Source organism: Antechinus flavipes, chromosome 1 (assembly GCF_016432865.1).
Source record: "Antechinus flavipes isolate AdamAnt ecotype Samford, QLD, Australia chromosome 1, AdamAnt_v2, whole genome shotgun sequence".
Taxonomy (NCBI): Eukaryota; Metazoa; Chordata; class Mammalia; order Dasyuromorphia; family Dasyuridae; genus Antechinus; species Antechinus flavipes.
This window is the reverse complement of record NC_067398.1, coordinates 684,966,631-684,980,084: the sequence shown is the minus strand read 5'-3', so window position 1 is coordinate 684,980,084 and position 13,454 is coordinate 684,966,631. Positions and strand designations below refer to the sequence as shown.

At 36.5% G+C, this 13,454-nt stretch overlaps 1 protein-coding gene across 1 annotated transcript in view; it reads left to right on the top strand.

The window, feature by feature from the left end:
• The window catches only part of ADGRD1 (adhesion G protein-coupled receptor D1), a 449,125-nt gene that overhangs the window by 14,550 nt on the left and 421,121 nt on the right, over positions 1 to 13,454 (top strand). The window contains exons 3-5 of the mRNA XM_051975862.1: positions 4,511 to 4,594; positions 7,158 to 7,253; positions 10,049 to 10,162. Of these exons, the coding sequence (XP_051831822.1) occupies positions 4,511 to 4,594; positions 7,158 to 7,253; positions 10,049 to 10,162 (294 nt within the window). The remainder of the gene's footprint in view (positions 1 to 4,510; positions 4,595 to 7,157; positions 7,254 to 10,048; positions 10,163 to 13,454) is intronic.

Below are 13,454 nucleotides of genomic sequence, written 5' to 3'. Positions count from 1 at the left end.
ACAAAGAATGGCAATTGTTTTAATGACAACCCCTTTTCTTTTCTGGAATGGTTGGAACAGTATGTCCACTGAGCCCTTTCCTAGTATTTCGTTTTAATAGTATAGTATGTATTAGTAATAATAACAGTTCACATCTATTCAACAAGGTTGGAAAAACTTGTATCCATTGTCTCATTTGAACCTCATAACAACTCTGTGGCATAAATGTTATTATCATCTTTATTTTACAGATGAAGAAATTGAGTCTCCGATAGGTTAAATGACTTGTCCAGGACTACGCAGCCAGTTAAAGTGTTCTTGGCTCCAAGACCCATCCTCTGTTCATTATAACCAATGCATTCTTGCTTTGACAGCATGGTCTGAGTGATTCTGCCTTGTTGCAAGTGTTGTGAAGAACAGGGCTCATATGTCTTTACTTTTATCAATATGTAAACCCCTGCTAGCTTTTCCAAAAAGAACTTTTAAAATTCCCCTGAATTAATCAGATAAATGTCTATATAGCCACCTGGTGCATGTATGAATATGTGTATATACGCTTATCTAGGTGAAAAAAAGGGGATCATTCTTTTAATAGAATCCATGGGACCTCTCTATAGGGATTGATTTATGATTGACATATTCAGATTGCCTTCTAATGCTGGGAGATCTTTGAATACCACTGTTTTTTTTATCCTCAGGAGACATTTTGTAACACATCTATTTGTTTAATCCTTTCCAGTATTCCACAGTTTCTCAAATCAATCAATCAAAAAACATTAGTTACATGCTTGCTATATGCTTTGTACTGTGCTAGAAAGGCAAAAACAATTCCTGCCTTACATTCTAATGCTTGAAACAACATGTAAGTAACAAAATATATACAAGTTAGATAACATAGCTAGGTTGTATCATATTGGATCAAGTATCCAAGTCAGGAAGACTCATCTTCCTGAGTTCAAATCTGGTTTCAGATACTTTCTAGTTGTGTGATCTTGGGAAAGTCATTATTCCAGTTTGCCTCAGTTTCTTTATGTGTAAAATGAGCTGGAGAAGGAAATGGCAAATTACTCCAATATCTTTTCCAAGAAAACCCCAAATGGGATCACACAAAAAATTGGACTTTTAGCTGAAAAAATGACTAAAGAACAACAATAAGATAAATGCAGCAAAGATGCAAAGTAATCTCAGAGATGAAGAAGACATTAATACCTGAGGAAATGGAGAAAGATCCCTTGAGGAATGTGAAATTGGAATTATATTAAAACAAATTAAGAGAGACTAAGAGGCAGAGGTGAGAGGGTAAGCATTTCAATGGACATGGGAGAGAGTACAATTTCATCCTGGTCTAGTTAGGCATTTATGATAAAAATCTGATGTGCACATTTTGCTTTCACTCATATTGCCATATTTTGGAAAAAATAGATCAAATCAGGATCCTTAGCTCTCAACCCCAAGCAGCCTACAGCTGCTCCTCAATTTACTTTTTGATTCTTTTTTCATTTTCTTTTTGGCATCTACCAATGTTGGATGCTGGGAATCAGGTTGCCACTAGGAAAAAGTGACCTTTCCAACATTTGGCTTTTGTTAGCTTCTCCACCTGGAACTCTGAGTGACCCTGCTGCAACTGGAAAAGATGTTTAGGGAAATCAGCTCTCCTTTATTCTCAGAAGAGTTTATTTTATGAAAGAGAAGACTCTGAAGGCAGAGCATCTGTTCACTGTAGAACTGATATTATTTTTTCAGATGTTTCTTTCAGGATGAATTTTAGAAAAGAGGAAAAAGAGTCAAGGGTGGTTTATATATATATATATATATATATATTTGCTGCTGAGAATGAATATCCTAGTAACTGATTACAAGAAAGTCTGCGTGGCATGGTGGATAAAGGAAGGTGTTCAGAATCAGGAAGACCTGGGTTTAGTTTTGATATATTTGAGCTTTATGAACTTGGGAAAATCACTTAGTCTCTTAATAACAAAGATATATTTTAAATTTTAAGTTACATATGAGTGGTTGATTTGTGTCAGGAGAGGAAAGTTCTATACCAGGAATTCCCCTTCAGTACTCCAATAGATCTATGATTTTATTCCTTGTGGATATTCTCTCTGTCGATGCAAATTGACATAATACTTACCTGCTTGGCTATTGTTCATATCCTCCCATAAATTCAGCAGAAGAATTATCACCCAATGTATTAGATCTTGCTTGGTTATCTTCTTCTTATCTCTCATTCTTGATACTTGTCTAGTTCTTTGTTTCCCTCCTAGCTAGTTGTTTCTATGATTTCCTTTCCATTGCTTCTCCTGGGCATTTTTTTCACTTGTGAAATGCTGCTGCTCATTCATGCCCACCATGTACCTGTCCATTGGCCCCGGGGTGATCCACAGTTTCAATTTTTTGGACACTATGATATCTCTTGACTTATAACCCTATAAAAACTTGGTAAGAACATTGGCATTAATAAGATAGACCTTTGTTTCAAGGAGAAGCTTGGGGTCATGGAAAGAACTTTGCAATTTTCCAAAGGCAATCTAGCCTACGCCAATGAAATCAAAGGTCTGGACTGAAAAATTAAAAAGAAAAAAAGGATGTTAGTGGAAACAATAGTAAAGTCATAGATCATTTTTTTTTTTGTTTGCTTTTATATGTCAAAGTCTCTGTAGAGCATTCGAGGGGTGTGATAATTGTATCCACAGGACACCAAAATATTCTATTTTTTTAAAGGTTGGACTCAATGTTAACCTTTGCTATATATAGCCAGCTCATCTTGTGGGATCAACATGAATCGAGGCTGTCCACACATCAGACAATTGCAAACTAAAGAAAAATGACTCAATTATCTGAATAGATTGTAAATGTCTGACATCATAAATTCAGAGACAGAATTAGAAAGGACTTTGGAGGTCATTGAGTTTGACCTATTCATTTTTCAGATAAGAAAACTGAGTTAGAGGTCACCTACCTAAAGTCATAGTGCTAATAAATGGTAGAAGGATTTGAACTCAGTTCTTCCTGAGTCCAAGCTTAGCACTTTATTCCTTACCTAGAGGTAAGCACGTGCTACCAGATCCATTCTGCTGTCACCTTAATACAATTATGACTAAATTTGATGCAGCTGAGGCTTTGTCCCAGGGTGCTGAATTCAGAGGGTATTGACAGCATTCATGGTCTTTCAGCAGCATGGAAATAGCAGAGCTTAGGACTTGGTAGCAGCTAGCATTAATGGAATGCTTGAAGGTTTACATAATGATTTCTGTTTATTATCTCATTTTATTCTCATAAATTCCAGCTAAAATCCCACCTTCCACAAGAAGCTGTTCCTGATCCTTAATTTTAGTATCTTCCCTCTGTAGATTATGTCCAATTTATCTTGTTTATATGTATGTAATTTGCTTATTGGCTCCCTGATTAGATTGTAAACTCCTTGAGGGCAGGGACTGCCTTTTGGCTTTCTTTGTGATACCCTCGGTACCACTTAATAAATGTTTATTCTCTGAATGAGAAAAAATAAGAAGCTTCCAAATGGCAGACTGGCATGAAATACCTCCCTTGCTGCTCCCTCTTTCTTTAATTTACATTTTGAACCAGTTGGTCCAAAAAGGTCAGTTGTATTTCTTCAGGCACAAAATTCCTAGTTCTATCTCTGACTAAGTGGAACAATGTAGACATTGTCCACATTCAAACCAACCTTTGGACCCAATGACTTCTGGTTACTCTGAAAACTTACTTATCTTCTGTCTTCATCAGAATTAAGGAATCTTTGAGCTGGAATGAGAGACAACACTGGACAAGGAGTACAATTCAGGTCCCTCCTCAGATACTGACTATCACTTTGGGCAAGCCATTTAATCTTTCTCACCCTCAGTTTCCTCTTCTGCAAAAAATAGGGACTTACACCTAAAGAATCAATCAATGCTTATTAAGCACTTAGTACAAGCCGGGCACTATGCTAAGCGCTTGAGATACAAAAAGAGGCAAAACACAGTCCCTGCCTCAAGGAGTTTACAATCTTGCGGAGAAAAACATATGCTAATAGATACACGGTAAATTTTTTGGGTCCTTTTCAGTATTAAATTTATAATCTTACTATCTTAAGGTCACAATGGTCACCTAATCTAACATGTACTTGTAAAAAGAACATGCATAATGTACGTTACAAGTGGTCATATATAGTTTTTCCTACAATATGTGTATATATATTCTATATTTGTATGTATTTCTATACATTTATGTGTATATATGTGTGTGTGTATTTTTCTCCCCCCCTCTAAATTTGCTTGAAGACCTTCAGTGAGTTGGAACCCATTATCTCTAAAGGCATCCCAGTCTCTCTTCCGACCTTATTGTTAGCAATTTTTCCTGACATTTAGCCTAAACTTGTCTCTCTGGGGTCACTTCCTCTGCCATGACTCCTAGTCTTGTCCTCTGGGACCAAATAGAAGAAAGCTAATACTTCTTTCAGGTAATAGTCCTTCAAGTACCTGAAGACACCTCCTCTAATGGTTTTCATTTGTTTATTTTTCTTTATAAGGGTTCCAGGTGTTAGCATCCGCTTCTCATTACTGGCCACTGGAAACTGTGGATGGAATTCATGAGCTTCAGGATACAACAAGAGGTAGACCCAGGGGATCACAGGGGGGCCTTGGCAATGGACATAAACATAAGAATGTGTCACTGTCAGTAAGTTAAAAGGGAACAGGACAAACAGAAGTGAATGGTATTTGCTTTGAAGCCACGGTAGTAGGAATGGATTTGCCAACAAATATTTTGGCAGCCCTCTTCTTCTCCACTCTTTCCCCCCCTCTGTATAATTTTGCATTTCAGAGACATTTTAATAGCATTTTCAGACATTTTATAACCCAAAGACTAAGAGTTTCTAGTACTTCAGAATCTCATTAAAATCTTTCTTTGCCTACAGCCTTAAAAAAAAAAAACAAAAAAAAACTGTCCAAGATTTCACACTGATGTCTCCATTTAAAAGTCCTGTCTTATATTTCCTTATTTAGGCAGAAGTATCTTATTGTAGGTGTGTGCCCAAATGGAGACTAAACAACTCCTTTGCCAAAGGACTGGCCACATTATTAAGTTCAATGATGTATCATTTCTTCACAAGTCGTTCTCAGGTGTTCTTTGTCACCCATAGAAGTCATTTCCCCACCAAACTGCCCTTACCCAGCCCTGAAATAAAATATTCTTGTCTCTCTCTCCCCTTCCCTTGCACCCTAATCCTTCCCAAGGTATGAAATGTGCCGAAATTATGATTACAGCTTTATTCAGATGTTGTAAAAAAGGATTAAAATTTAATTTAAAATCTTAAAAATTCACTCTTACTCTGCTTCAAAAAAATACATTACTCTGAAATTTTCTTCTCTTTTGTAGGGATAATTTTGAATGGAAAGCTTTTTTTTATTATTATTATTTTTTAGGATGTACTATTCTTTTCTGGAATAAAATTCATTGACAATTCCCTCATAAATGCATTAAACATTTGGGCTTTTGTGTACATCAAGGCTTACATTGTATGTTGGTCTTAACTTTCTGATAGATAATCTATTTCTAGTGAAATGGATTTTTTTTCCTCTGTTTTTTGGTTGGAGATGGGGAGGCACAATATTGCTGAGTCCTAGGTTTTTTTTACCCTAGCAAACTTCCATTTTCTCCACGTGTGCTATTTTGTTTCATTCAGAATCTTTGAATCTTTCTTTCCAATTTAGCTAGCATTAAAAAAAAAAAATCTCCCCAGAACCTGTAGAGAAGGGGTTGCAGCTGAGTTAAAGGCTGGGGACTCTGTTAATCCTAGAGTTAGTATCTGGAAGAGAGACTTAATGGAGAAGATGGCAGAATGAACCATAATGGTCACTTCACCATAACGATTTTCTTCACATTGCCTACTTAGAAGGCAGTAATGAAAGTCTCGCTTGAAAAACCATCAAGTGACTGCATGTCTTTGGCCGTGGCATTTCTCCAAAATATTTTGCATTTTAGAAATAAAAAAAAGGTCTCCTTGGACTCTGTGGTATGTGGCCAGATCAGGTCACAGTAAATGATTCCCCATCTTAACATTCTATTTTTCTTTAAATGGTCTCATTAAGGAGCCCAGAGGGAAAATGTCACACAAAATCGAAAGGTATTATTGAAACAATCCTTTGTCCATCACACAGTAGCAGAAAATATTTCAGAGATATATGTAAATATTCTTGGGTATATGGTTTCCTCCTCACCTCACTCCTACTTTATTATTTCAATCTGCAAAGTTTGACTTTTTTTTTAGTCCTAAATGTGCCTTTATAACACAGCTTGTTACATAGATTCTGTATTTATTCTCTGGCTAAATAATGTCTTCTCTGTCCAAGCACATCAATTACATAGTAAAACTTGACCCAACATGATTGGTCCATAATGTGGATGTCAAGACTGTTACGCCTAGGTTATAAACAACTTTTCTGCATTTATTTTTTTTTGGAAAGGGGAGGAGGAAACCTAATTTTTCAAACAGTCATTACTTCCATAATCCTGTTATGTTAGAATATTTCAGTTTGCTCACAAGTCCTTGAAGCAGAGAAGTCCTAATCCATCACTGTGTTTTGCTGTAGGGAAGATGTCAGTCGGCTAAAAACCATGCTGTAAGCATGCAGAAAGCTCTGTTTTTTGTTGTGGCTCAAGTCTCTTGTTTTGTCCATTTGTCATAATATCATGTGAATGTTTTCATCCCATTCTGTTCCATAAGTCATCATAACATCATGATTACATAATTCTTTTTTTTAAGCCATTGTGTTGTTGAATTTAGTTTCATACCTCTCAACTACTTAATCTTACGGGAGCTAGTGCCAACAAATTGGATCCCCTTTCTCATAACACCAGCTATTATTGATGAATCCAGGAACAATGATAACCGGGATTTGGAAATGGATTCTTCATGGTGTTATTGATAACATGATTATACATGATTGGTGTTACTGATAATGTTATTTATTCATTTCCCCAAGAATAAATAAAAGGGGTCATAAAAGCGATGGTGGGGATGGGGAAATTTGGGAAGAAAATGATCCTCATTTTTTCAAGGGAAAAGACTACTCCCCAATATGTTTTGTTCCTTGCTATGTTGAGAGATATGGTTAGTTCTGTTTGATTCTGTGTTTAACTCATCTGTTCTGCCTTTTTTTTGTTGTCTCACCCAGCATTAAGAAACCACAACTTCACTGTGCTTACCTCCCATAATTCTACCTTTGTATATACCAATGACTCTGCCTACTCTAACTTCTCTGCAACCGTAGGTGAGGACTTAAATATTTTTGTGCTGCATTTGTCAAGCTTGGACCTGCGATTTATTTAAAAGCCAACCTGATTTCTTATTTGAATTCAGTTACCCCTTTCTAGGATAACAAGGAAGTTCCAGGGAATATAGTAAAAACCTACAATGAACACTATAGAAAGCAGAGATTAGAAATTGCAAAAAATAATTTGCACTATTGATGTCTATAACATAGGAGTTCTTACCTTTGTTTTGTGTCATGGACCTCTTTGGCAATCTGGTGAAATCTATGGGTCCCTTCTCAGAAGCCTGTTTCTCAGTAGAAGGAAATGATAAATTGAGTTTCAAGTTAGTGAAAATAAAAATGTAATTTTTCCCCCCTTTAACTCATAAACTCCTTGAAATCTCAGACAAAGGATCCTTAGGTGATCTGTGAACCCTAGGTTAAGAAATCCTGATGTAGCACATAAAAGGGGATGTAAATGATCTTCTAAGTCAATGAGCATTTATTAAGCACCCACTATTTGCCAGGCATTGTGCATGGGACTGCCTGGGACTCCATTGTCCCATTGGGACTACCAAAAAAAAAAAAGGCAAAAGACAATCTGCTTTAAAGGATCTAACAGTCTAAGGGCAGAATTCAATATGTAAGGAGCTATGAACAGATATGATATCTAGAGGATAAAGTGGAGGTGATCACAGAGAGATGGGATTAGAATTACTGGAAATCAGGCGAAGCTTCTTACAGTGGGTTGGATTTTTGATGAGATTTGAAGGAAGCCAGAAAAGTTAGGAGGCAGAGGTTGAGAAGGGAGAGAGAGATTAGGCCTGGGGAAAGACAGAGAAAATGGCCAGAGCATCTGTAAGCTGGAATGTAGCAAAGAGGTCACAGTCCTGGACAGTGAAGGATGTTAAATATAAGAAGACTGGAAAGTTGAGCGGGGAGCAGGTTATGAAGGACTTTAAAAGCCAAACAGAGGATTTTATATTTGATTCTGGAGGGGACTCATAAATGCTGTTGACTTGACTTCAGAATTATAGTGCCAACAGTGGGTCTCTCTTTATAGTTGATCCTCGAGGTGGCCATAAATGCCCATAGACTTGACTTCAGAATTATAGTGTCTATAGTGGGCTCAGGATTCCCCCCAAGCAGTTTGTTTTCAGAATAAAGAAAAACCAAACCAAACCAAATATAATATCTGTCCTTTTGTAAACATGAATTTGCCCAAGACCTCTCCATAGTCTACATATTTGGGGGGGTTAAATCATAATTTTAAAAACTTTATCGGAAATCTCTATTGTGATGACTATTATGAGTCTGTCACGTAGTTAAGACTAAATAAGATGTCAGTAAAGTGCTTTGTGAAGCTCAAAGCATTACATAAATATGAGGGATTATTATTATTGTTATCATCATTATTATCAACAGCAACCACAACAATAATCATAACTATAAAGGAAAGTTTTCTAAATTTGATCTCATATAAATGTTAAAACTTCTTCCCTTCTGGTCCTGGAATCCTGTTGAAGTTTTCCAAACAGATCTTAAAACATTTTCTTTTTGGATTCTGGTAACATTAATGAATATTTTTTTTAAAAAAGTCCCTTCTCTCAAGGAGCCCTCTTAAACTAGATCATGAAATGATATGTTGCATAGTGGACAAAGTACAGTACTTGAAATCAAAAAGACCTGGCTTAAAATTCTGCCTCAGATACTAGTTGTGTGAATCTCTCTGTGCCTCAGCATTTTTATCTGTTAAATGAAGAGGTTGGACCCAGTGGCCTTTTAAGATCCTATCCAACTCAAATCTATGGTCCTAAGATCTCAATTCATTTTGGGATCCAGAATAAACTGGTTGGATTGTCAACATGGCCTAGATTGACTGAGAAAATGACTTGCTAGATCTCCCCAAGAGGGAGGAGGAAAGGTAGCAAATCTAACAAAAATAATGAAAAAAAAAATCCTCCCATGAAAAAATAAATTGGATGGAGTATGTATGATCATCATTGAGCAGACGCCTTTAGAGTCAGTCATCGTCCTGCTTCTGTTGACTGGAGAAAACTTGGTGAGTTGAATCAGGTGATGATGATGATGAAGGAGGCTTAGATAAGGTCACCATGTGGGATAATCAAGTGATAGGCATGGGCTCTTTAAGGGCAGTAAACACATAGTTCAGCAGCTCACGTGGTGTATTGACAACTAGTAAACTAATGAACTATAAACTTTGAATAACACTCAATTTTTATAGTCCTCTCTTATCTCTTCCATAAACCATTTGTCCCAGGCCTTTACTGTCAGTTATATTAATATTGGCTCTGGGAATCAAATTGAATTAGATTGGCTCTATAAGGACAACAGGAAGTATGAAACAGGAAGATGAAACTATTTAGATCGATAATTGGCAGACTTATTGAATCATGTATTATTTAAGTCTTCCTCCAGTGGGTTTCATTAAAAAAAAAAAAAAGATTATTTTGAAATTTGGGAATTGGAGCCCTTAACTAGAGCCCAGAAGGAGATGGAGTTTAGGATTAGTAATTTTAAATTCTAGTTTGAACCTAAATATTACCCTTTTAAATTAAGTAAACTATGGAGGTGGGAAAGGGAAGGCTCTAAAGTAATTTCTATAGCAATAAAGCATAGATGAGGGTCAGGTCAGTGGCTCAGATATCCATTGGGAGTTTAGGGAATAGCCACTAGTGAGAAATATTATAAAAACCACATTAGTTACTTACATATTTGACTCATGTTCTCAGAAGATTTTACCTCACAGGATGATCAAAGGATGATTTTGTCATTTTTTTTCCCTTGCCTAGACATTGTAGAAGGGAAAGTCAGTAAAGGCATTTACCTCCGAGAGAAGAGAGGAGTGACGTTACTGTATTACAAAACCTCTTGCATTAGTAACCCGGCCCAATGTGATCCTGAAGGTAAGTGATGGGATCCATTATTGTGTTCTGAAACTGGGATCTCTTAGGTTCCTTTTAACTCTAACTTTCATTCATTAAGCAGACATTATGTTGATATTGGACATATAAAGACCAAGATGAGACAAAAGGAGTCTTGTTGTCAAGTAACATACTCTACTGGGTTGGGGCTGGTGAAGGAGTCAGGTGGACAGAGGGGAACAATTCATGCACACACGAAGCAACACAAAATGCAAAGCAATTCTCGCATTTATAGAGGACTTTTAGGTTTGTAAAGTGATTTACCTATTTGATTGACTTTTTGATCCTCAATAATTCTGGGAGGTTGGTGCTATTGTTATCTTCATTTTACAGAAAAGGAAACTGAGGCTGAGAATGATTAAGTGATTCCCCAGGGTCACATAACTGTCTGAAACAGAATTTAAACTCAAGTTTTCTTGACTCTAAGTCCAGCATTCTACTAATGAGATAGGGGTGGGGAGAGGAATAAGTAGAAAGGAACAGAAAAAGTCTTTTATAAGAACTAACATGTGGGCTCAACCTTGAAGTGAGCTAAGAATAACAAAAGGGGAAGAAAGAGAATATTCTATTCATGGGGTATACAAAAGTCTGGAGATGGGATATGAATGTCATGTATAGGAAATATCAAATAATTCAGTTTGCTTGTAGAATGAATGATTGGGCAAGATGAATTTGATTTGGAGTTTGAACTGCCTATAGACTGTCCACTTTGAAAAATCTGGTTGTGATTTGGGTCTGTATCTCAGGAATAAGACTGGAACTAGATATATAGGTCTAGGAGTCATCATCATAGAGATGACATTTGATCCTATTGGAGCTGATGCTGAGTAAGTGGATTTGAAAAGTGAATAGGGCCTGGGACCAGCACTTTGGGAGACTCCCACAGTGAATAGACAGGATGAGAAAGTCTTGGAGGAAGTAGCCAGAGAAATAGGAGGAGACCCAAAGGAGAGCAATATTATGAAAATTCAGGGATCCAGGAGAAGGTGGGAAGGGGAGTGGTCAGAATTGTCCCATTTAGTATAGCAATCAAAAAGGATGATGATTAAGAAAAAGATTTTTTCTAGGCATTTGACTATGAAAGGAGAAGATATGTAAGATTATAGCTTGAATATGGAAGAATTAAGTGAAAGATTTTTAAGGAGGGAAGAGACAACTTGGGCATTCATCTCTCTCTCTCTCTCTCTCTTTCTCTGTCTCTGTCTCTCTCTCTCTACCTACCTATCTATCTAATCCATCTACCTACCTCTCTCTCCTATTTATGTACCTATTTATCTATCCATCCATCCATTTATGTATTGATATCTTTCTATCCATTTTATCTCTCTTTATTTACTTATCCCCTCTCTCCTATTTATCTACCTATTAATCCATCCATTCATCCATTTATCTATCTATTGATATCTTTCTATTCATTTTATCTCTTTCCTTCTATTTATCTACATCCATTTATCTATCTATTGATATCTCCATCCATTTTATCTATTATTCATCTCTCTCTCTCTCTCTGTCTATTCATCTATCCATTTATCTGTCTTAGCAAAGAAGGAACCAGTACATAGAGAGAGAATAAAGATATATAGATGTTCTTTAAATGGAAATTTATTGTTTTATATTGAATCCTCTCTTATGGTCTGCTATGTATATAGCAAAGTTTTTTTTTTTTTTCTCATTTTGCATTTAAGTGTAAAATTTTTTTAAAAAAAGATTTATCCCCCAAACCCCAAATACAATGAAATGAGAAATTAAAAAAAGAGAAAAAAGGATAAAGATTCATATGTGTGTGTGTGTGTGTGTCAGAGAGAGACAGAGAGAGACAGAGACAGAGAAACAGAATGAGAGAGAGAGAGAGAGAGAGAGAGAGAGAGAGAGAGAGAGAGAGAGAAAGAGAGAGTAAGAGAGAGAGAGAGAGTAGAGAGAGAGAGAGAGAGAGAGAAAGAGAGAGAGAGAGAGAGAGAATGAGCGGGGTGATGGAGGGAGGGAGAGTGATTTAGAGGGAGAGAAAGAGAGAAAGAGAAAGAGAATGGAATGGAATCAAGATCACAAATTGAAATGTTGGCCACAGGGAAAAGGGCCACTTTATCAGAGAAGAAAGAAAACATAATGATATAAATGGATTTTTGAGGTTATAGGATCATAGATTTAGACCTGGAAGGGACTTTAAAAGTCAAGTAGATAGTGTAGAATGGGAGGGAAGAAGGAGATCTTGGTAATCTTGGAGTATGTAACTTGGAGTTGACTCTTTTAAAAAAACAAATCCTCTTTCTGAATTCTGTTAAACTTAGAGCATAGCAAAGCTTGTTTGTATTTCCCGATGTCTCCAATCCACAATGGACATAGATGGTTTATAGTCTGGTTGGGATTAAAAACAAGGCAAAATGCATTATCCCATGAATAATCCACAAAGTAAATAATTGAGAATTACTCTTTTTCTTCAGAAAGAAATCAGGCTTCTGGTATTCCAGATTCTGGGAGGAGGGGAGGACATATCACCCCAAATTGAAAACTCAGTGTAGAATAATTCTTCTATCTTTGAGCCAAGTTCCCTCCTTCTATCTATTTAGTTTTGGCTTGAAATAACTTCCTATATCTAGGAAAAGGATTTTAAAGAAAGCCTTCTACAAAGGTTCCAAAGGTTTTTTGGCGATTACACGGCCTTATCAAAACAACATGGTGATGAGTAAATTGTAAATGATTCAGAGAGACATATGGATTACATTTCAATCAAAATAAACAAAAGCTTTCTAATTCAGCGGGAAAGTACTTGAGAAAACATGTTTTGAGCTTTGATGAAACCAAAAAGCTTTGGAAAACTGTTTTGAAGGCCCCAAAACATGGCCAGGTTTACACTTTCCTGACTCAAGCTGTTCCTGAGTTTGAAAAATATTATAAACAGGCTTTTATTGTCTGTGCCTCTAAATTAAAAATAAATCAGAGGTCAGAAGATGATTGGATCACAGATTTGGAGATGGAAGGCATCTTAGAGATCATCTAGACAACATCTTCATTTTACAGATGAACATATGGAAGTTGAAAGAGGTCATAAGATCATAGGAGCCTAAATCTTGAGCTGGAAGGGACCCAAGAACTCATCTATTCCTCATTACCCCCACTTTACAGAGGAATTTACAAGGAAATTCATGTAGTCAATGAGTGTTAGAGCTGAGAATTCAGAGTGCACCATCACCAAGGCTGCTTGGTCTGCAAAGAATCCTAACTTAGGGAGGTCTGAGAGAGACATTCTGAAACTGGGAGTTTTACCAAAGGAAGGGAC